Below are 24,850 nucleotides of genomic sequence, written 5' to 3'. Positions count from 1 at the left end.
CATCAAATTCCTAACCTGGGATCTCAACATGGTATCTTAATGAATTTCCTTAAGTCTACCTTCTTGACTGCTAGAACCCTTGTCCTACTCTGCTTTTTAATTGTGATATTTTTTTTACAATCTAATTGAATGTCAACAGGTTAACTCCATCTAATTCTGTCAGCAGGATAACTCTCCCAAAACAAAGCAGAATGAGACTAAATTTCAGAATACTGTTAATTCCTACATTCATAAACTCTCCTCTTAGTAGGTCATGAGATTCAGAATTGAGTTGTTATTAAAAGAACAGAAAAAAATTCTAAAAGCCAAGCTCTGCTTATAAATAAATATCACTGCTCAGAAAAAATAGATGTGATAATGAGTATTTTGAGGGTGGTGTAACTTTTTGCAAATGGGCAAGTTCCCATAGCAGCCTTTTTTTTTTTTGAGTGCCCATGATGTGCCTTCAAAATGTCAAATGTACCCTCCTGCCCCAGAGAGGTTAGAAATGACTACCGTATATGCCGGCGTATAAGACGGCTTCCGGACGTGCTAAACTCGGCGCCAAAGACAGGGGTTGTCTTATACGCCGAGTTGTCTTATACGCTGGAAATACTGGTAGTTTCCAGCGTATAAGATGACGTTCTAGGAATGCGGCTCGGCGATAAAGACGGGGGTCGTCTTATACGCCGGGTCGCCTAATACGCCGGCATATACGGTATCTTAATCTGCCAAAATAATATAAACCTAAAATACAAATGAAAGTTCTTTTATTTATCCCATTATAATGAGACCCTATGCAGAATAATCCTAGAATTAAAAAAGATCACTTACTGTGATTTTGGTAGCTTTGTTCAGGACATTTACCCATTCAACTAAGTCTTGCTGATCATTGGCTTGTAAAAAGTATTTCCTCATTCCTGCATTCATTACTGTTGGGAAAAAATTTTACAGATAGATATAAATTTTATATGAATGTGTATAAAAAGTAAAGACATTATCACTTTGTTTGTCTAGACAAATGTAAGGGGCCATAATTTTTGATATTAGCACATATACTGCAAATTCATGAACAGAAATATAGACTAGATCTTTTGTTTTCTTTAGATTTTTTTAGTCCCCTAATGTCTAATAACCTAATACTCAATTTATTAAAATGGTTACCAAGCTATATTTTAGGATTTTTTTTTCAAAAACCAAGAAGATAAACCTCCAAAAGCAAGCCAAAAAGATGCTATAATAAGCAAAATTCAAAACCAAACTTGTAAAACAAAAATATTAAGTTATTAATTCTTATATATACCATTGGTAGCTGCCATTTTTATTAGGGAATCAGCAGAATCACTCTTTTAATATTTGTTCCATGAAATACTGGATTTTCATTTTTTAAAAAAAATATTGTTTTCTTTATATTGGAAAGAAAACGGAATATTAATAAACTAGCATTCAAAAATATCTATGTTTTAACATGAAAAAGCTTTCCAAAAATGATTTATGGTGCATAATTTAAAGCCTTTTTAAAACTTACCAAAACAGAATTCTGCCTTTGGCCTCAATTTAGTTGCATCACTTACCTAACAAATTGAAAACACTGGCATTATGTGGTGTAGCATGTATAAATACTATATATTCCAATATAAGTTTATTGATGTAGATAAATCAAGCATACTACTATTCATTTGGATCTATGAAATGGAGCAGTGGACTGATGCAAGAATAGCAAATTTTTATCTCTGTTTTATATGTTCTCTAGTATTCTTCCACTGATCCATTCTTCCTGAAAAGTTAATCATGTGTGAGTTGGGTGGCCATATAAATTTGTTGAGTAAACCTCTACAAAATCTTAGTTTACAGGCAGCAAGCCACCCTGTAAGTATATAAATTTCCTATCAAAAATATATCATATTCCTTCTATGTACTAATGTAATCTCTGATCTCCTGTGAACTGTAATTCACAGCATTCCTTGCACTTGATCATAGTACCTGGGACTATTAAGAGTTATTGTTTAGCTATGTCCAAGATTCTACATCCCTATTAATTATTCACAGCCCAGAGGAAAAATGGATCTGAATAAAGTATCCTATAATGAAAGCACATCTTTCTTTAAACTAGCACAGAGTAATACTTTGTTTTTGAACTTTCTACAAGCTCATTCATTAAATCCAGAATTGTAACTGTCCTCTTGTGCCATCTCATTTTTCCAATTGTAACTTGCATTCGTGATCTTACATTTGCTGATCACTTGCATCATGGGTTACCCCCTCACCCCCCCCTTTTGTTTGAAATGGAAGGAACATAAATAACATGGTGCTCTAGTTTGTTTAAAAGATTTATACAGTCACTCATCTTAAAACATAACTGCTTATCTTCTGAATCTTCTTTGCAACATTCAATGCACAGTTGTACCAATTCTTCCCCACCTTATCTATTTTACATATTTCATACTTAGCCATTCACTGCTACTTATCATATCCATTTAATAAAAATCTAGCTTTCTGGAAATACCCATTCTAGTTAATAAACATATTTTATCACAAATTTGTTCAGTGGCATTGATGAAAGAATACCTTAATTTAATTTCTTGATAAAACTGGAGCCAAACAGAAACTAGTGATATAACAATAAGCAAAGGATGTTTTATTATCTGACATTATTATATAAGTTTTATTTATCATGGACAAATAAAAAAAGCTTGAAATGTGAATTGCCATAAAATTTAATACCAGAAAATTATATAATTAATCCAGAATACATCTTTCCTTACACAACAAATACTATATCAGCGGCCAATAAAACCAACCAATATGTTTATTTTTAATATATTATTTCATGTTAGAAAAAATGTAAGTTCAAAAATAATTATATGATTATTATTGTATCAGAAGCCCTTTGAGTTATTGTCTCTTATTGTTCTGAATTTTCATTGAATCCATTTCACTGAAAATGGATTTGGAAAAAACGAAATGACTTTCAATTCTTTCAAACTATGGAAGTTTTGAAATGTTGATCAGTAATACTGCTACAGAACTTTGATAAATCTAAAGCAAAGAGAAGTCAACTTGCATAAAAAAAACTTGCAGGCATATGGAACTGCATCTACATGGAGGGAAGTGTGTAGTGGAGTGCCCCAGAACTCTGTTCTGGGCCCAGTGCTCTTCAACATCTTCATCAACGATTTGGATGAAGGGATAGATGAGGAACTCATCAAATTTGCAGACGACACCAAGCTGGCAGGAATAGCCAATACTCCAGAAGACAGGCTTAAGATACAGGAGGATCTGGACAGACTTGAACACTGGGCACTAACTAACAAAATGAAATTCAATGGTGAAAAAAGCAAGGTTCTACATTTAGGCAAGAAAACCAAATGCACAAGTACAGCATAGGTGGCACCATGCTCAATAGTAGTAACTGTGAGAGGGACCTCGGAGTCCTAGTAGACAATCACCTAAATATGAGCCAGCAGTGTGCTGCAACTGCCAAAAAGGCCAACACAGTGCTAGGCTGCATTAACAGAGGGATAGAATCAAGATCACGTGAAGTATTAATACCACTCTACAATGCCTTGGTAAGGCCAAAGTTGGAATACTGCATCCAGTTTTGGTTACCACGATGTAAAAAAGATGTTGAGACTCTAGAAAGAGTACAGAGAAGAGCAACAAAGATGATTAGGGGACTGGAGGCTAAAACATATAAGGAATGGTTGCTGGAATTGGGTATGTCTAGTTTAACGAAGAGAAGGATGAGGGGGGACATGATAGCTGTGTTCCAATATCTCAGGGGCTGCCACAAAGAAGAGGGAGTCAAGCTATTTTTTAAGGCGCCTGAAGGCAGGACGAGAAGCAACGGATGGAAACTGATCAAGGAGAGAAGCAACTTAGAACTAAGGAGAAACTTCCTGACAGTTAGAACAATTAACCAGTGGAACAATCTGCTTCCAGAAGTGGTGAATGCTCCAACACTGGAAGTTTTTAAGAAGAAACTAGATAGCCATTTGTCTGAAATGGTGTAGGGTTCCTGCCTGAGCAGGGGGTTGGACTCAATGACCTCCAAGGTCCCTTCCAAACTTTATTATTATTATTATTATTATTATTATTATTATTATTATTATCTTCCTTTATGATCAATTGGTGACTGGCTACATGCCCAAAATTGCCTGGTTGAACTTCTTCTTAAGAGGAAAATGCACCACTGCCTTTTTCAACCCAGGCTTGTTTCTTGACCTTGTCTACCTCAAAGACTGATAACAGGTGGCAGAACTATGTTACTGAGAACCTGCCCATTTCCTGCCTGAGTGGGGGGTTGGACTAGATGATCTCCAAGGTCCCTTCCAACTTTACTACTACTACTACTACTACTACTACTACTACTACTACTACTACTACTACTAATATTATTATTATTATATTTTGAGAATAATGGAGTTTCTTTACCAAATACCTATTCTAAAATATATACAAGTGGTTTTGTACCTTTAGTTGAAAATTTTTATTTATTTGTTTATAATTTAAATTTCCAGGAACATCTATTCATTATAACTCTGGGCAGTTTACAAAAATTAAAGATAGAAACAATATATCAAAACCAATGATAACAATGTACTGTGGGGAAAAATGTAGCTAGTTATACAGCATAAATACTGTCCACAGAAGACACATACAATAGTTCATCCAAGTCTAAGGTGTGGGGATAGAGACGGTCTTTAAGGGTTGGGGTTGAGAGGATCAATGAATCTCTAAATAAAAAAAATGGTAGTCTGTACACAGTACACAATTAAACCTGGCATTTTGAAAATCTGAATGCATATCTATTATGCAATTGTTTACACATTCAAAATAAGGAAAATGTAAATATAGTAGGTGTAAACCCTTCCAACTGAATTGATACTAGGTTTTTTTTCTCTCTTATTCTCTAAGAGTACTGTAAACTTCTTAATAAGGCTCTGAAACATGATTGCCATATTAGGCCTATAGTACAATCCTACAACTACTCTGACCCTTCTATTTTATTAGGTTGTGTCTGGTGTTCTGTCTCCTTGCTCCTCTAAATAGCTATTTAACCATCTGAATTTGAAGACAACTGACTCTTGCAAAACATGGAGAGGCCACATTTTGAAATGCTTCCAGCTTACAATCTGAATGGTGAAAAATGTGGCTAAGAAATAGGGTCAAGGCAAGATCTGAGAAAAGAATAAAAATCTTTCACTAAACTTCCCCCAAACAAGTCAAATATATAAAACAGGAGCTATAGATTGTTGCAAACAAATGGCTGAAAAGTGCAGCTAATTCTGGATTAGTACTCCAGAACAGAAAAACTGCATCAGAAAATCTTCGTAAGGCTAACTGTAGCATAAAAGCCCTTGTCTAAAATATGGAGAAGTGTGAAATGTTTGCGGTAAAAGAAGAAAGAAGACTCTAAAGAAAAAAAAAAAAAACACCCTGTTGATTGTAAAGTGGTCTATTGTGCTTTGGAACTACACAGAAGCCAGCGATACAGGAAATATTGTGTAAGTATAAGGAAAGATGGATTAATATGCAAACCATTGTATCCTAGAACAATGTTCCCGTGTCTGTGAAGACACTTCAACAGTAAAAGAGCTTCCAGGAAAACAATGAACTGAAACACACCACCAAATTCACAATGAAGTACTTCAGGGAAAGTAACAAAAATGTTGAGATGGCTTTCACAGTCCCAGTGTTTTATTTTGAATCTGTAAACAACTACACATTAATAGCAAGTACATTTTTAGACTCACAAAAAGATAATGTTTTTGTATTATGTAGCGACTGTATAAGCTTTTACTCACTAAGGAATTCCCCGAAATACAATTTCACTTAGGAATTTACTGAAATACATACCAGTTGTGCCAAAACATTTACATACAATTTCAATATGTTGACCTAAGCACACTTTTTAAAATTTAAAATTGCAATAAAAATGCATCCAGTAATATTACAAACTTTAAATATCAGATATTAGCACTTTGTACATCTGATTTATTTAACCAACCATCATTATCTGCATACAACTTGTGTAAAAACTGGTTTCACTAGTTTGTTTAAAGAAATCAATTTTTAAGCATAGATTACATACTTAGTTAAATATAATTACCACTCCAGTTTTGAACACAAAGCACAGATGATATGAAATACAGATGTGAAGGGTTTTTTATGCAAAATCATACTGTACCAATAAGGGGCAATATTTGCAGCTCAGGGTTGAAATGGATCGAAAGCACAGAGTATCACAATGTATTGGATCAATGCTTTGTACAATACCTTATCTTTAAAACACCCCAAGAAGTATTCTTTTAACTTAATTATAAAACAGAAGCAAATGTTTAACAACTTTTTAAAAGTACTCCTAAGTGAATAGTTATTGTTATCCATTATGAATTTAGAAATTAAGTAATCTGAGAAGCATACAGATACCTTTGAAATGTAGGTGAGCTTAATAGATCCAACTGGAGGAGATCCCGAGGGAAGATTCTGTAGTTAAAAATACAAGAATATTCTTGACTTAAAACCATAACTGGGACTGGATTTCTGGTGTAACTCATTAAGGTCATAAATCAAAGCACACACATGACCAGATGCAATTTTATATTTTTGCAGTGTCATTAAGTGAATCCACAGTCATTAAGTGAATGCCACATTTATAAGTGCAAACCATTTTTCCTAGTTTCTTCTGAATGAATGAATGAATGTTCTTTATGGTAAAAATAATTGAAAATCAACCCTTCGTAAAGACAAGCCAATTGCCAACTGCCCAAATGTGATCATGTAACTGTGGGAGGGGAGAGGGTTGTGGAATGACACTTTACAATGGCCAAAAGTGCTTTTGGGATCTTTTGTAATTTTGAACTATCAATAAGTGACCAGTCATAAGTCGAGGAACAACTATAACGTTCTGATAAGCTTTGTTTTGTTAGTTAATGGCAACTGCACTACTGCATACTATCACTAGTAGCAAAATTCTGCAATTATTTTGTAGGTAGATTTCAGGTGGAATCTACTCTTAATGCTACATTTCTCTGAATAATACCCAACTGTCAATTTTAGTCCATAATCAAATAATATGTACCATTATCCCATTTATACATTTGCTAAGATATTCATTTATTTCTATCACATAAAATTAGATTCAGCAATGAGTGATGTTTCATGTTGCAGCTTTTTTTATCCCTTGCTTTATAAATTGATGGGGATTTCAGCTACTTTTCCACAATATAAAGATATACAAGTTTTAAATGATTATTAGCTGAATTATGAAAAGAAATATTTAGCACAATCAAAAGTATGAAATGATTAACATTAGTATTTTCAGAACCTTTCAGAAACTTGCACCAATTTTTAAAATTACATTAATAAATATAATGTTTATCGAATTTATATAAACAATGTGAAAAGACCGTTGAAGTTTACCTGTGGATTATCCATATACCATACCAAATTATCTTCTTTTGTATCCAATATGAAATATCTCCGCAGAAATTTACCACTGTTTTCATTTTCTTCAATATCTAAAAAACCACAAATACGATTTTGACGATCCACATAAGGCATTTCTGAACCTGAACATTACACTGCAAAACAGAAAGATTGCTTTATTGTAGGTATGTGAATTGAAAGTGCTACATTTTTTAGTTTCATTTAATAAATTCAGCATTCAGTAGTTTAATTGCAGGAAATGTATTACTTGCATAAAATAGGATTTAACAAACAATTTCATTTAGCAGTTTTTTAGATGTCATTAACCTGTTAAAAAACCCACTAATAATATACTAAATGTTATAAGTCAAAATGTTGCTTTTCTACTAGCATTAAAATCATAGTATTATACTAATTTGCCTTAAATATTAAAAACATTCTCAAATAATTAAAATTGCTTAATTCTTACAACAAAGTCATATACCAATTAGATAAATTATTGTTTCCCTATCTGGTTCATTAAAAATATCTAGACTTTTAAAACGTGAGCAAAAATATAATAGAGTACAGGTTGGAAAAAGGAGATGCTACCAATTTATAATTTAAACCCCAATACTTGCATTCTGTGTTGTTCTGCTTTGAGTGCAATTCTAGCAGCTATGAAATAAACACAATATTGCCTCAAAATCAACAAGAGCTGAAACCGTAGTCTACTGCTCCAAAACATTTATAAGTCTAAAAAATCTATAGATCTCTCTATACCCAAATAGAGAATTTACAGCAGGGTTGATATGTAAACAATTCACATGGTACTTATATAAATTGAAATCCTTTTAACTGTATATAAAACTTAAATCACTGGATCCATTGAAACATTGGGTAAGATGCTGATGAAATGCCAGAAACTTTTTCTCCAGACAATTATGTAACATACTGAATATCACTGAGACAAAACACATGCAGTAGCAAATACTTTGTCAAGATATCCAATAGTATTTTTAGTACAAACTGTAGAAGAACATACTTACAAAGGAATAATACATGCTTCAGACATACTCCTGATAATTTGTGTGTGTGTGTCCATATATATGTGTGTACGTGTGTGTGTGTGTATGTGTGTACGTATGTGAGGGTGGGTGGGTGGATGAATAGATGGATAAGAGAGAGAGAGAGAGAGATCTGCATCTATATATTGATGTAGATATATCACATCACATTGTTATTTTGCTTTTGACCCAGAGCTATCAACAATATTTAACTTTACAGAAAAATAGTTCACTATGACATATATACACCACACCCACCAGGCTGAATTCATTCACAAGGATGCTGACAGTATTATTATTCTAGCTGAGAATTTATTAAAAAAAAATACCAGAAGTTTCTGAAAATGTCTTAAGCATTGTTAAAAGCAGAGAATGTGCAAAACTATTTATTTGGTGGCTAGTTCTGAGTCAAAAGATAGACCATTTCTTGTAGCCTCTGAATTTTGCCAGAAAAGTAAATATTGTTGATGGAAAAAAAAGATTACATGAATTCCATTTAGAATGGAAAAGGTCTTATGCTTTTGAACTTAAATGACATTATGTTTTTAGTTGCCAGATTATTTTTCCAGGTATTTCAAGAGTGCAGTAATGGTTAATCTTATAAGATCTTCTGTCATTCATTGTTTATTACACAAAATGATCAGATAGCGATATCCTAATAACTCATATCAAAGCCCCATATTTCTAAGGAAACAAGCAAAGAACAACAACTTTACTCAGATTATAACATGTTCCTACTATCCACAAGCCAGTAGAGGAGCAAAAAAGAATAACTCAAACTGCAAAGTGAATTTTAGCCCACAGTTCCTTTTTGGGTCTGTGGGCTGGCAGCATGGCGGCAGTGGCTGTGAGGGGCAGAGGGGGCAGTATGGCTGCACACACACACAACCTAATTCTGCGCATGCACAAATAAAGCTTTCTGTGCTCACCCGCCACTTGCACAGCTTGGTTCTCAATCAGGCTGGTCCATGGTACGGGGGTTGCAGACCCATTTTAGCCCATGAAGATCTATTCTTATCTTTATTAAATTATAAAATAACTTATATCCATACAATAAGCTTAGCCATCATAACATGACCAACAAATACAAACCAAAATCCCAGGTTTCAATATAAACTTAAGGAACTATGAACTTAAAATGCAACGGCAGCCTACAAATTCTTCTTTGATCATCAGCAAGGAACTTCATGGAGATAACAAATAGTAGGAAACAAAGAATGAAACTTTGCCTAATTTCCTCATTCAAGTGCCATGGAGTCAAAAAATTACTTTCTGGTAATGATCCTGCAGGTAGGAATGGATCCATCATACAACTGTTCCTTCAACAGCCAATACACTGACTTATTCCAACCATATCCCATTATCAAAGCTGGCTGAGGAATTCTGGGAGTTGAAGTCCACAAGTCTTAAAGTTGCCAAGGTTGAGAACCCCTGAAAGAAGAACCATTCTATCATTCATTGCTTATAACACAATTAGAACTCTCATGTCTTTCTCACAATATAGGCCACTAAGCAGGGACAATTAAGAGTAGTTTCCTAGCTCTATTCAGCCCTCAAGACAGTCTAAAATTACTGTATTTTATTCAGGTATGCTCATTCATCTTCTCCAAGGGATATTTACAACTAGATGACAATTGTTCAAAACTTCCCTTTTTCAAAGCAGTGGAGATCCCGCTCTCAATTAAAACTGCCTACAATTTTCTGGGCAGTCCCATGGGTGTGCCAGTAGTCATAAAATCCTGAGATGGCTTTGAATAACAGCAACAGCACTGACATTGAAATCAAGACAATTGTTCTGGGACAATTTTTTTTATTGAAAAGTTTTATACAAGTTTTTAACAATATCTCCTCCCCTAAAATAACCCCCTCCCTCCCTCCCCCCTCACTTCCCAGAGCTGGTTACAGGGTTACAAATAAACAAGCAAATTCTAAATAAACTTATCCAACTATACAAATAACAAAATCAATAATGTGCTTTAACTCGAATACAAAACAAATTTAAGCAAATTAAAAAAAGAACAATATAAGCAATTCCAAATTAAAAACTAAAAATTATTCATAATCTAAATAATACTTTTTAATCCCATATCAACTCTAACCCATATTTACTCTACATATAATTTATCCATCTTCTCCATGCTGACGTGTATATTTCTTTTAAACAACCATTCATCCATAATAAACACAACATTTTCCCTCCAATATAACCCAACCAACAAACTTATATTCGATAAACTTGGCTATTTGCTTTTTTTCCCCACCCCTAAGTAAATTTATTAATACCCTCCTACTTAAGAAGTTTCAACAAACCATTCATCTTAATCACTAAAATTCTCACCAACAGAGATCATTAGAATTTAAATTCTTTTACACATTTACCCATAATATCTCATAATTATTTTTATACACTTTAAATTAAAAATTTATAATATATATATTCCCAAATATTTAAACTTTTCCACTAAATCGACACCTTCTATTATTCTTTTTCTTTACATCTATATACTACACAAATCATTCACTATTCCTTTAAAACATACTAAATCAAACTACCAGCTAAACTAACATTTATTGTTCTTTTTCTTTACATCTACATATTACACAAATCATTCACTATTCCTTTAAAACATCTTCTATCTCAAAAAACTACTACAAAAGTTCATCATTTCCTTTTCTTTATTCCAACATTCGCCTTCTGCTGTTCTTTTACTTTACGTCTATAAGCTGCACGAGTCATTGTCGGTTTCTTTAAAAAATCTTTTGTCACAAGAGACTGCTGCAGAGGTTCAGCCTGTATGTCTCCTACATCAACCGGCTGCCTTTCCAACTTTTCTTCTATAATCTCAGGTTGCAAAGATGATGGAGAGCCCGCCTTCAAAACAGAAGTGTAAAAATCTCTCGCCTTTGAAATTGTATTAAGTCTATGATATATCCCCGCATAATTCACTGCTATTCCAGCCAGTATCTCCCATCTGAACCGGACCTGTCGTTTTTTGAGCTCATCAGCCAAAAAAGCAAAATCCTTTCTTTTTCTAAGAATTTTTGAAGGTATTTCTTTTAAAATTATAACATCTTGAGTTGCAATTTAAAATCTCTGCTTATAAAAAGCGTGTAAAATTTCATTACGAAGTGATCTCTTAGAAAAATAAATAACTACGTCTTGTGGCAAATTCCTCTACCTTACAACCCTTGAATAAACCCTAAAAACTTTTTCCGTCTCTCTCAATATTTCTTCAGGCTCAGCACCCAAAATGAAAGTTATATCTTTTACCACCACTTGTCTCAAATCTTCTTGTGTGTTTTCCTTCATTCCCCTTATTCTTAAAGCAAATTCCATGTCTCTATATTGTAACATAGTAATTTCATCCTGTGTTATTTCTACCTTATTTTCTACTTTATCAATTCGATCTTCCAGTTTTTCAAAATTTTCCACAACATCATCAATACGATCATCCAGACGATCTATATGACCAACAAACTTTTGAAACACAGACGCAATGTCCTCTCTTAGTTCCCTAATTTTATTTTCAAGAAATTCCTCCATCTCTTCCTTAATCTGTCGTGCCTTATTTCCCAAGGCATCCCGTAAATCTTTAAGTATACATGCTGGTAACAATGGAGAAGGTGGTGGTAACTTAAACTTAACTTGCTGAGCTGTCTGCATTACCGGGAAGATCGAGGCTTTAGAAACAACAGAAGCTCCAAGACGCTTTGAAGCCATTTTATTTTTAAGACCACTTGTTAAAAAGTCTGCTAAAATCTTTTAAAATCAACAAATACCAAAAAAGGGGGGGAGGAAAAAAGACAAAAGCCCCCTTAAAAGAAAAAAGAAAATTCTTACATTTTATATAAATACAAAATCTGTTACATTGTTTCAAATAGAATTCCGGTCCTTTCACTCAAAGAATCAACATCTCAGCACCATTTTTCACCATTCTTGAAAAAAAAGGAAAAGATAAATTCTTTTCCAGAGTTAAAGTCTCAGAATAATCCCCATTTTAATCTCTCCTGGTCAGCTCTGTCTGCTTTAAATTTTACTCACAAATTCATTTTAAGCGCAGATGTGGAAGCAGCGTCAAGCTTTGCCCTGGATAAAAATCAGAGCAAAGGCATCCTGGAATGTGGAGGACACATCAGAGAGCTCTCACCCTCCGACCACCAAAAAGAAAGCTTTGGGGTCTCGGGGAGCTCTACCACTATCTGAGGAAAAGGGGCAATTCAAGTCTAGCCCAGAGACAACATCTTCAACTGAGAACTTGCAAAAGCTTCAGTATTCATATAATTGCTTTGATTTGTGTTTAGTTTTAGAGCATTAAATTAATTACAAAGGATGTGTTAGGCAACTTTTCATTCTTGCCGTTCTACACACTTTGTATGATCAAGAGAACCCTCTGTCCCATCTGAAACAGAAGCCTTTTTGAGAAGTGGATTTCTCAACTGTTGTTTCACATTTATAATTATTAATATCCTACCTTTATTTTGTCCAGCCTAAGGCAGTATACATAACATTCCAGCTCTTCAATTTTCCTTAGGCATAGTTGGCCCACATGTGCAAAGGAAAGAAGTGAGGGAAGGATGTTGGATAATTATTGAAGATAAGTTTTTATCCATTCCCCCAATTTCAATATTTATTAGTTATTAGTTTCTTCATTGATTTTAAACTCCAACTTAGTCTAGCATTTTTCTTGTTTTTTTTGTTTGTTTGTAAATATTGCAAAAGAACCTGACAGCAGGTTCTTGTCAGAAAAAGATAAGTCTGTAATAAATAAACTAAATAAAAAATAAACATAAATATGCCGGGGAAGGAGAGAGAGAGAAAACAGGCTTAATTACTAATCTAAAACTCAAGAAAGGAATAGGATAGAAGTTAGAAAATGATAAAGCATATTGTTTATTTTAAGGATATGAGGAGGCTTGAAGGTTTTCCAGATGTAAAACATTTTGTAATGCAGATTTCCAAAATTAATTTTTAGCAAATTATGCTATTATTTCTTTTATGACATTTCATTCTAAAATTTTATAAAACTTATTTTTATTTATTTTTGCAAGTGAGAGCAGTATATTTATGATTAAACATTTTACAATGCATTTTAAAATCTAGCTTACGTATTAGTACCCCGCTTTTATTATTTTTACAAATAACTGAAGGCGGCAAACAAATCCAACATAACTTCTATTTTCTATTTTCTATTTTCCCCACAATAATCCTGTGAGATGACTTGGTCTGAAAGAGAGTAACTGGCCCAAAGTCACCTAGCTGGTTTTCATAGCTAAAGCAGGACCTGAAGTCATGGTCTTCTGATTTCTATTCTAGTACCTTAATCACCAGACCAAACTGGCTCTTACATATATTTATGGAAAAAATGCATTTGTGCATACACATATTGACAATTTATAATATCTGACTGAATCGTAAAACTGAATCAAACACTAGATTTTAATAATCAAAAATCTATTTCGGTTTAGAGATATAACTTTTGGATATTATACCAAATATAGTCACATTGAATACAATTCAAAATATTCACTGAGAAAGAGACAATTTAACAACTGTTGAAAAGCTAGCATATCACTTGTTCAAAATGAGAGCATTTTTGTTATCCTTTTACTGTCTGTCAGTAGACTTAGACATCTATGGTATAGATCAAGATCTATAAGCTAAAGTATTTTTGAAATGATTAAGATGCCAGAAGACTATTATTTCCTGCTATAGTTGGCTGGAGAACTATATTGTGCTAGAAATTCTATGTTGAAACAAGTTACAACATTTAACCACTATGCCTTGAAGTTGTAGACGGAAACTGTATATTTAAGACCAAATTGATATTAAAAGGAATAGCATTCACAAAACGTAAGAGCTAACAAATACTTTGCGTGCTCCAGATTTTCTAAGATAATACAAGCACAGACATATTTTCAACCATTAGATTCTATTGCTTTCATTTGATAACTCTTCTTTGCAAACTATGTCACATAGAGATTCCAGAACTGCTTCACCTTCTGCAAACTAAACATATTTTCCTCAAAAAAAAAAAAAGAATTTTAATCTGAATTAACATGAAAAAATAAAACAAAATAAAAAGTCCACATAGCTGATTGCACTTATTTGTGCATATGTGTGTGTGTATGCCTACAAATCAGTTTTTTACTCCTGGCAACTGCCTTGGCTATTCCAGCAGGTTTTTTGGAAATGGTTTGCCATTGCCTCCTTCCTTGGGCTAAGAGAAAGTGACTAGCCCAAGATCACCTAGCTGGCATTGTGTCTAAGGCTGGACTAGGACTTATGGGTCTCCTGGTTTCTAGCCTGATGTCTCAACCAATACACCAATATGCAAATTGGCATTATTGCTTCTTACCAATAATAAAAACTCCAGCCAATGATCCGTAAATCCTTGATCCTAAAAATGTTTTCACTTGGGCTAAGTATCGATCCATTGGTAACTAAATTATTAAGGAACACATATTTCTAAAAGGGCTGGTCAAATCTCTTTTTTAAAAGGAAACTAAAACTGCATCTCTGATATCAATATGTTTGTTGCTATCTGATATTTGCTGCTTGATAATTTGCTGAAATTCTAATAGCTCAAATATAATAGCAAAGGACTCAACATATCAACACTGCATATTAGAGAGTAGAGTAGAGTAGAGTAGAGTAGAGTAGAGTAGAGTAGAATAGAATAGAGTAGAGTAGAGTAGAGTAGAGTAGAGTAGAGTAGAGTAGAGTAGAGTAGAATAGAATAGAATAGAATAGAATAGAATAGAATAGAATAGAATAGAATAGAATAGGGTCGTGTGATTAGACACACAAGGAACGTGTCTCTGGTACATAAGCTCTGAGTGTACATGCAAAACAATAAAGTAATAATAATCATAATAATAATATCAATTGAGAAGGTAGTGGAACAGATAAGATAAAAATAATATAGCCATGCTATATGGGTAATATACTTAGACATAAAACAGAACTGTGGAATTTAAATGTTCAGCAGAGTGATGGCACAAGGAAAGAAACTGTCTCTGTGTCTAGTTGTTTTGGTATGCAATGCTCTGTAACAGCGTCCCAAAGGGAAGAGTTGAAACAGTTTATATCTGGGATGTGAGGGTCTGTAGAAATTTCTGACTCTATAGAAATTCAGCTCTCTTTCTGACCTGTGCAGTACACAGGTCCTCAATAGGAGGCAGGCTGGTTGCCATCATTTTTTTTATCCATTGAAATCTGTAGATGTCTTGTTTGTTTGCTGTACCAAACTAGACAGTTATAGAAGAAGAAATCACAGACTCAGTAATTCTTCTGTAGAACTTTATCAGCAGCTCCTTGGGTAGTCTGAACTTTCTGAGTTGATGCAGGAAACATTCTTTGTTGTGCCTTTTTAATGATGATTCTAATGTTAGGTGTCGATTTCAAATCCTGAGAGATTATAGAACCCAAAAACTTGAAGGACTCCACTGTTGATACTGTGTTGTCTAATATAATAAGAAGTGGTGGAATAAGAGGGATCCTCCTAAAATCCACTCCCATCTCTACAATTTTAAGCATGTTCAGCTCCAGATTGTTCAGGCTGCATCACAGGGCCAGTTGTTCAACCTCCTGTCTATCTGCAGACTCATCACCATCTCAAAAGAGACCAACGACCACTGTATCATCTGCAAACTTCAGTACTTTAACAGAGGGATTCTTACTTTAACAGAAAGATGTATGTTTTTTTTTATTGAAAATTTTTAAAGTTTTACAATAAAATACTCCCCCCCTCCCACCCACCCCTCATCCTCCCCCCTCCTTCCCAGAGCTGAATACAGGGTTAAAAACAACAAAAAACATACAGCTTAAATGAACATCAAGCAATTATACATACATCCCAAAAACAAAATTTTAAATACTTTAAAAGATGTATGTTTTTAGACAACTCACAGGACCTAGATTTTTTTAGTTTTATTTTATGTTTTGTGTTCAGTACAAAAATACAGATTTTTATTTTGACTATTTGATAGTCAATTTTCCCTTAATAATGATCATACACAGTGCTTTGCCAAATTTGCACATTCAATACCTACAACAACATAATTTGGGGACATATAATGTTTGTGTTTTTCATATGTAAAGGTTTCCCAGAAGTTTATTCAGCATTGTTTAACACTGAAAAAAGTAGCTATATCAGACCAAAAACCAGGAAAGACACATGGTGATTCTTCCAAGCTTGAGTTTTTTTATTGTTTCACACCTATAGACAAAATCTTGCCAGATAGAGGACTCTAATATGTGTACCTACAATATATTCTGTGATCTGTTAGGGAGAGGCTGTCTTCACCCTCGTTCTCACACAGTTAATATCTGGACTGTGTTGCCTTTCACTCCTCTAGATTAGGGCTTTTCAACCAGTGGTGCAGGTAGCACCTGTGGTACATTGGCACCTGGCAGGTGGTACGTGACCATCCTAGAAAAGTGGTAGTGGGGGAGGGGAATGAGCTGAACCGGTGGCAGCACCGCACAAGCCTGAGCGAGAGATGGCTGGAGCTGCAGGGCTGTCAGGGCTCAGTTGCCGCACCAGGATAAGCGCCAGACTCCAGCTAGAGCTCAGTGCTGATCCTGGCAATTCTGCTGAGCCCTGAAGAAGCATCAATCAGCTGGAATGTTGCATCATCTCCAGGGTCTTGTGATTTACATTCAGATGCTTGGCAAGTGATTCATATTTATGATGGTCACAGTGTCCCAGGGTCATGTGAAGGGACCAAAACCTGCTGCAACCACCCAGCAGATGGGTGGAATAAAAACCAAACTCCCCCCCCCCACCTCCACTGCCAATCCCCAACAGAAATGCTCACAACAATGAAAACCTCGAACAGGAGGAAGAGTGCCGCTGGGTGGGTAGGCAGATGTCTTGCTCGGCTGTGGCTTAGGGGGCACTTTTTTCAGTGCCATTGTAACTTCTAAGAGTCACTAAGCGAACTGTTGTAAGTCGAGGACTACCTGTACTTTATCACTTTTTTCCCTTTTGGGGAGGGTCATCAAGTTTTTGACACCTTGCTAGACAACTGGTGGTACATTGGATGAAAAGGTTGAAAAGCCCTGCTCTAGATTGCATCCCCTCTCTTCACAATTTACAAAGTCATATTCTATAGGGAAGAAGTATTACAGGGTACATGTTGGAATGAACTAGTAATACTTATGTATGGAAATATGTTGTGGGGAAAAGTTTCTGCAAATTAAAAGTGGTTTGTGTGCGTACATGTGTGTATTATTAGATATTATTGTACAGACTTATTTATAATTTGAATCAAATTATACGTTGTCCAAATTAATGAAGTGGGACAATGTAATGCTAATGTAAAGATTCATTCAAGACTTTGCTCAGCTTCCAGTGTTTAGTCTGCAGACTGGTATTTCTCATACAGTAGTCTCCCATCCAAATACTAACCAGGCCCAACCTCACTTAGTTCTTGAATCCAGATCAATATTCAATCAATTAGTTCACTGCCCAAAAAAAAGTTATTGTGAATTTTTTTAATGTTTTAAATAACTGCTATTATTATGTCATAATATTATGAGCAGAATCAACTTTTTAGATTTATATCCATGTTTAATTACCGATAGGCAGACCTTAGCACACTAATAGTATTAAGCAGGTATAAGTAGTTTTCATTTTTTAGGGTCAAGGGAAATGCTCTGGTTAAAATGATAAATGGAAGCCTTCAGCTATTTTTTCATTTGTACCTACCCTTTAATCTTAATCAAATTTCTGTATGTATGTATTTATGTATGTATGTATGTATGTATGTATGTATGTATGTATGTATGTATCAGTTTACTCTAATGTGATACTTTCTATATAGTCCCTTCTAGAGGTGTTATCACAATTGCCAAAATTCAATCCCAACACATCTGGAGATTAACATATTGAAGGTTGAGATACTGTCTTAATATCCACATTATAATAGCTTGATTCTTTCTTTGTTAGTCTTCTTCTGTGTCTGAGAAGTTAGTCAAAATTTAAAGATATGCTTATGTTTTAATATTAGGACAAGCAAAAAAAAAATCTCTGGACACTATGCTAGGAACTTTTTCTGTTAAAAACTCCAACTTGTACTGACTATTTTGAATCACATAACCTTACTAGGAAAATTGTTCTGATTTCCTAGAAAATTGTCAATGCTTGACTACTTCTATCCCACATAAAGTAATTTATATTATTTTTCTATTCAGCAAAGATGTTCAGTTTATGAACAACTTTGAACCAAATAAGCCAGCAATATGACATAATAGAAAATTTAAAACACATAAACAAAGCAGAACAAATTAAAAAAATATACATTTCAGAAATTCTCACATAACTTCACCCAATTCATAAAGTTTTAAATATTAATCAGATATGCTATAGGCCTTGTCTATTTCCTAAAGCTATATAAGATATTAAACATCCAAAATAGAAATAACCACTCTTTACATGAAAAAAAATAATGTGTTTCTTATATTGCACTCTGTAAAATTGGAGACCCACACGCTACTGATGCCATTGTATTTTCCTTAAGGAAATGCACCTATTTTTAAAGATACACCATTAATTTCCTTTCTTTTTTTAAAAAAATGGACAAAAATACAGTACATGGTGATTCAAATTTTAAAATCCAGGTTATCTTAGGATCATCTTTAACTATCCATAGCAGCTCCCTAAGACAATTCTCTCTCTCTCTCTCTCTGTATGTTTGTGTGTATGTGTGTGTGTATAATAGCATCAGTTTAATACATAACTACCCCATTTTCCCTGGAGACAGTAATCTATTTTGCAGGTTCTTTTGTTTTTTTAAATTTATGCAATATAAAACAGATGTTCATTCACTAATATTTCTAGTTTGAGTCCCTTTTTGGTATAACATGAAAACTGAAAAGCACATAAGTTATAATTGTCTATTGCCTCAAGTAACTATCGCTCAACAATTGTGCAGCAGCATTTTTAGGATTATATACACCCACACAGTATATATGTGGTTTTAAATTTCTGAATGTGATTTAATAGGAAATTCTTTTACAGACTTCTATTTTGTCTTTATACTAACATTAGAATGGATAGTTGCAGTTATTACAACATGGTATAAGCCCCTTATACCATGAATGGCAAGTTACTCAGTTATTGACAAAAACAACAATTCAAAAAGCAGAAGCTTTTGTGCTAAAATAGCAATATATGAGTACCAAGACTAATCTCTAGATTTTATATTACCATTACTTAATATATTTCCTGCTAACCAGGTGAATGAAACAAAGTGCATATAATCACAGTTATCTAAATTTAGAAATTCCTGAGTATTTATTCAGTCCTCAGCATAAGACATTCTGAAATGTATAGATTTTTTTTTTAAAGAAATTAATCTATTTTGGTCACTGACTAGCATAAAATACGATGACCATTTACAACTCTTTCAATATGAACAATCCAACTTATTTGCTGTAGAGAAATATCTAAAATGTAGAATTGCTGACACAACTATAAAATCAGATTAAATATTAAGATTATGAACCTATATTATTGAACAGTGCAAAATTATGTGATACATTGTTTCTTTCTCTCAGCCCAACCCACCTCACAGGGTTATTGTTGGAGAAAAATAGGAGGAAGACGAAATATTATGTATATTCACCACCTTGAGTTACTTATGAAAAAAAAAAAATAAAGGCAGGATGTAAACAAAATGTATAATAAAATAAAATTAAAAAATCCTCATATCACTAAATTCTACAAGTAACATTTGAATTAGTATTTGTATTTAATTACAGTATGGTGCAGTATATAAAAGTGTGGTATAAAACTGACTAAATACTGTAAAAAGTATTAGTAATAAGAACTTTTAAGACTGCTGCAATTCATATATTGAGGCATAACTTGGACTAGCATAAGCAGTCACATGAGTTATTTTTTAAAAATATTTTAAATTCCACAACAAATTCATTGCAATCTAAAAAAAATCAATCTTCTGCAGAAGGGTTCCTTCACTAGTTATAAACACTTATTCCTTGGTCAATTGCATGTTTATTTTGAAAATATAGAAATAGCTAAAATACGGTAGTAGGAAACAATTTGGTTTTAGGAAATACTTCATCAAGAATTCAGAAATTTAATAATCTTTTCTTACACAAGCATTTATAGGGAGTAGTCAAGCTTCTTCCCTGAAAGGCAGATAGAACTTAATTTACTCATAGCAAAGACAGAGTCACTAGTTTGTCACTGAATTAATGACATCTACCGTAGGCTTAATTGTACTTCTCCATTAGTGCTAAAGATTAAAATACTATCTTTAGAAATGATTGCTTAAAAAAAAACAAACCATGTAAAGGAAAAGTTGCATTCAGTTTAGCAATTCTATTTAAAATGTATAAAAAATCATTTTTTATGTTAGTAAACATACTTAGCACATGCATAAAAGCTAAGCCAATCATACTTTACACTCTACAATTGCTGTTTTAAAACTGTTGTTTATTATACATGCTTCAAAATAGGGTATTATCACAGCATCTTGAGTCCATTTCTCTTTTTTTGCAAAAATGGCCACAGATTTTAAAAGCCATCTGTGAATAGCCACCCAGTGTCATTTCTATATAAAGATGAGCAGCAAATAAATTTAATAAATAAAATATGGATAAAACTTTTAAAAGACTTTCATAATCATGATCTGAACAATCAGAAATAGATTTTTCCCATATATTTCTCTTGAAAGTTTAGAAAAAAATATTTACTTTCAATCAGCCATTTGAATGTATGTGAATTTATTTATTTGTTAATCAAATTCATATAGCCATTCATCTCCCCCCCCCCAAAGTGGACTCTGGCAGTGTACATTTGCATGTCACATGGAATTACTCCACACAATACATCAATACTGAAATTTGCAGTTGTTCAGAAAAAAAACTTTATCTTGTACAGAACCACCTACACTAAAACACTGCAAATTTTTTTAAAAAAGTTTCATAAGTGTCAAAGTATCCTAGACTACACTCTATAAAGTATCAATAGCAGGTATAGCAACATTACTAACTGGGTCAAAAAATACCAGACACAAAAGAAATAATGTAACAAAAAATCCACTAACAATAGGCTTTTTCGGCCATTAAAATGGACTCAACTCCAATATGTCCTTTATTAGCTGCTCTAAGATTTCAGTTGGTTAACACGCATAGAAGTGCACCACTTCTGAAAACTTAAAAGAGTTGCAAACATTCATGCCCCCACCCATCCTTTATAGGAACAAAGCACGCAACCACAACTGAAATCACTCTTATGATTCAAGTCGGATAAGATCGGAGTCCCTACCCGGTCACACACTTAAAAAAACCAAAAAAAAAAAAAAAAAAAAAACCACTGAAGTTAGCAAGAATGACTCCTCAACACAATCAGCTCTTTGACCACTAAGCAAACTGCACAATCTTTAATATTTACCAGTTTAATTACACCACGCAACTGCCACATTTCCCTCCCAGGTAAAAAGCCACCAAGAGTCGTAGTCAAAAAGTAGGCGTTCGCGCCAGGGAAAACCAGAGGCATGCTACGCGACCAAGCCAAGCCTAATCATGCTTACTAAACAGGTAAACTCTTTAACAGCCCCCCTTTTTTTCACTCATTCTTTACCTCCCCGTCGTCTTCCAGCTTGCCTTTCCCAAAAGCTACCCATCTAAGGGCACATAGGCTATAGTACCTTCCGCCGTACCCTGCACCTGAACTCCCAAAGCACCTTCCTTCCTTCCTTCCCCAACTTTGGGGTTGCTCCAGCTCCCTCCTCCTCCTCCTCCTCCCTTTTGGATGCAGAGGAAAGGGGCTGTTCGATGGACTTAAAACCACCTCCAAGCCCAGCACCTTCTTTCCTTCAGAGGCCAGCCAAAGGCTTCCCCCCAAAATGAAGACAACAAAAGCCCCTCTCCTGCTATTTCTGCTCAGCACCGGGCGTCCAGCGGCATGCTGCCTCTGAACATGAAGGCTCCTTCCCAGCTGCTAGGGGTCGATGAAGCCCGACCCCCTCCCCCGCCTTCTCAACTTCTCTCTAAAACCGGCGTTTCTCCATCCATAATGAGGCAAACCGTCCATGGAACTGAACTCCAAAAGAAGGGGCGAGGATGGCACCGGGGGTGCGAGGGGGGGGGACAAGAGCAGCTCGCCCTGCGGTGGAGTCTACGGACCCCGAGAGTTAAGCGGTTTTCCAACAGGCTCCACATAGCCTCTTCCTCCCTTTCAGCCCTGCTTCGGCTCTTCCCCCGTTTCCTTCGCTCTTCCACCAAGGCGTACCTTCGCCCGTTTCCCCCTGGCGCAGCCCTCCGCCTCCACCGAAGCGGCGCGATCCTCTGCGGGGCGCAATAAATGGGCGGGAAGAGCGGCTTCGGCCCAGCTGGTCCTTGCTCGCGCGAAGCCTCCGGCGCAAGCAGCCCCGCGACTGCTTCGCTCGTCCTCGGCGCCGTCCCGCCCTCTTTTCCTCACAGCGCTTCGGCTTCGCTCTTTCCTCCCCTTCCCTCCTCAAAAAAAGAAACTTTATAACATCGCTAAGCTACAGGAACGGGCTCCCGGGAGCTATGCGCCTGCGTAGAGCTCAGAGATGCGGCGAACAAGATGGGGTTAAGGCGCCAGGACTACAGATCCCATAAAGGTGCTACGCCAGAAAAGAAATAGGAAAACTGGCCAGACTTCCGAGAAGCATCCTGGGGTATGTAGTCTAGAATGAGTCTTTGCGTCGCGCCATTCATCTCAAGCGTTGCATGCTGGGATTTGTATGCTCCATTTCACAGCCTTCAGACCTAAAGTTGCATGCTTGGACTGGCCATCTGTTCAGGCAGTGACCTTTCCCTGTACTTAGTGACTGAAGAAAAATTCTTCTGATATTAGGAAAGACACAGAGATCGCTATCTGCACGGCCCTTTTTATGTATGAAACCCTATAGAAGTCGTGCATAAAAAGTGATTCCTCGCACTGAGCATTATTGGGATGCTGGATATTTTATCATCAGCAAAGGAAAGAAAGAAAGAAGGAAGGTTTTTAAAACAGCACCTCATATCTTCCTCCCACCTAAAATTTAATGCTAACTATAGCATTCAAATTATGCTCAGTAAAGACCAGCAATAGAATAGGCAGGGAGTGGGCAGGGAAATTCTAGAGAAAATACCTTATGTGGGCTGATGTGTTGCCTTTAAAATGAAAAACTTTACATTGAAAGGAAGGAATATAGTGTAGCTGTTAGGAAAGGAAATCTTTGCACTATTGAGCAGGATGTCGCTGGTTTTGATGTATTTCTTAAAAAAAATCATTTTAAAAATACAACTCATATTAGAACCATGTGTACTTCCTGGCAAGCCTAATGCAAATAAAGACAAAGTGCACTAATTGAAAAAAAAAAAAAACTATGAGTGATAAACTTTTTCAATAAAACTTTATTGTATAAATACATCCAATATTGATACTCAAATAATATTCATGATAAAGCCAGAAAATAATTTATTTCTAAATGTAAGAAGTTTTAAGTGTTTCTAGATTAATATTTTTTTATTTCCTTTAATATTGCTAATGCATGCTAAACCATATTCACAACTGCTCAAACTAAAAAGGGAGGCATTCAAACAAACAATAGAAACATATGATATAGTTGCTAGTCTATAGGTTCATGTTTACAGATGAAGGGTTACAGCCGTGGTAGCGAACCTATGGCACAGGTGCCACAGGTGGCACGCACAGCCCTCTGTGGGCTGTGCGCCGTTGCCCCAGTCCTAGGCCTTCAGCTGGGTTTTATAAAACCTTTTCGCTTTAGGCCTCTGCCATCATGTGCAAAAAAAAAAAAAAAAAAAAGTTTCAATCAATCAATCAATTTCAACTCGCGGGGAAAAAAAAATCTCGCAAAGTTGGAATTGATTGATTGAACTTTTTAGTCCCACCCAGTCTGCTGTTACCACCACAGCCACGCCCACCCAACGCTAACCACAAGTTAACAAGCTCAGATCTGTGACCTTAATTAATTAAATAGTACCCTCCAGTGAGCTTGCACTGCTGCCTAAAATTGACAAGGCCTTAATCAGTTACAGATTGATGTCTTTTGCCTCCTAACTGGGTCTTTCTGATACTGGAAAAAAGAATTCCATATACATGTAGATCTAAGTACTTCTTGTTTGTAGTTTTTCACTGTAATTTTTGTCACTTTTGCCAAGAAAATTAAACAGAAAGTATGTGTCTCTTTTCTCCACCCACCCAGATTTTCTCCTTTTCTTTGACTGTTCAGGTATCTGGTAACTTTAGGTATATGTTGTTTTACCTGGGATTATGTATGCATCAGGCAATGGAGAAGGTTCCAGAGTACAATCATATTGCATTCCTCATGATGATGTTAAAAAGCAATATATGTTTAGAAAATGTAAACTTGGACTGCAGCAAAATACT

General features: G+C 35.1%; 1 protein-coding gene across 5 annotated transcripts in view; it reads right to left on the bottom strand.

Moving 5' to 3' along the window:
• PLEKHA1 (pleckstrin homology domain containing A1) overlaps positions 1 to 23,393 on the bottom strand; it is a 47,328-nt gene extending 23,935 nt beyond the window's left edge. Inside the window, exons 1-5 of one of the 5 annotated variants that reach the window (XM_039337599.1) lie at positions 22,721 to 23,393; positions 7,405 to 7,565; positions 6,412 to 6,468; positions 1,508 to 1,553; positions 814 to 911 (exon numbers count right to left, since the gene is read on the bottom strand). In XM_039337599.1, the coding sequence (XP_039193533.1) occupies positions 814 to 911; positions 1,508 to 1,553; positions 6,412 to 6,468; positions 7,405 to 7,545 (342 nt within the window). In that variant the 5' untranslated portion in view covers positions 7,546 to 7,565; positions 22,721 to 23,393. Of the gene's footprint in view, positions 1 to 813; positions 912 to 1,507; positions 1,554 to 6,411; positions 6,469 to 7,404; positions 7,566 to 22,069; positions 22,318 to 22,720 lie in introns of those variants that run through there. The other 4 variants (XM_039337689.1, XM_039337423.1, XM_039337510.1 and 1 more) reach the window with 4 other exon arrangements.
• Between the last annotated feature and the right edge of the window lie 1,457 nt (positions 23,394 to 24,850).

The sequence above is a fragment of the Crotalus tigris genome, unplaced genomic scaffold, assembly GCF_016545835.1.
Source record: "Crotalus tigris isolate CLP2741 ecotype Arizona unplaced genomic scaffold, ASM1654583v1 scf7180000017536.10889498, whole genome shotgun sequence".
Classification (NCBI taxonomy): domain Eukaryota; kingdom Metazoa; phylum Chordata; class Lepidosauria; order Squamata; family Viperidae; genus Crotalus; species Crotalus tigris.
This window is presented reverse-complemented; position numbering and strand designations above follow the sequence as displayed.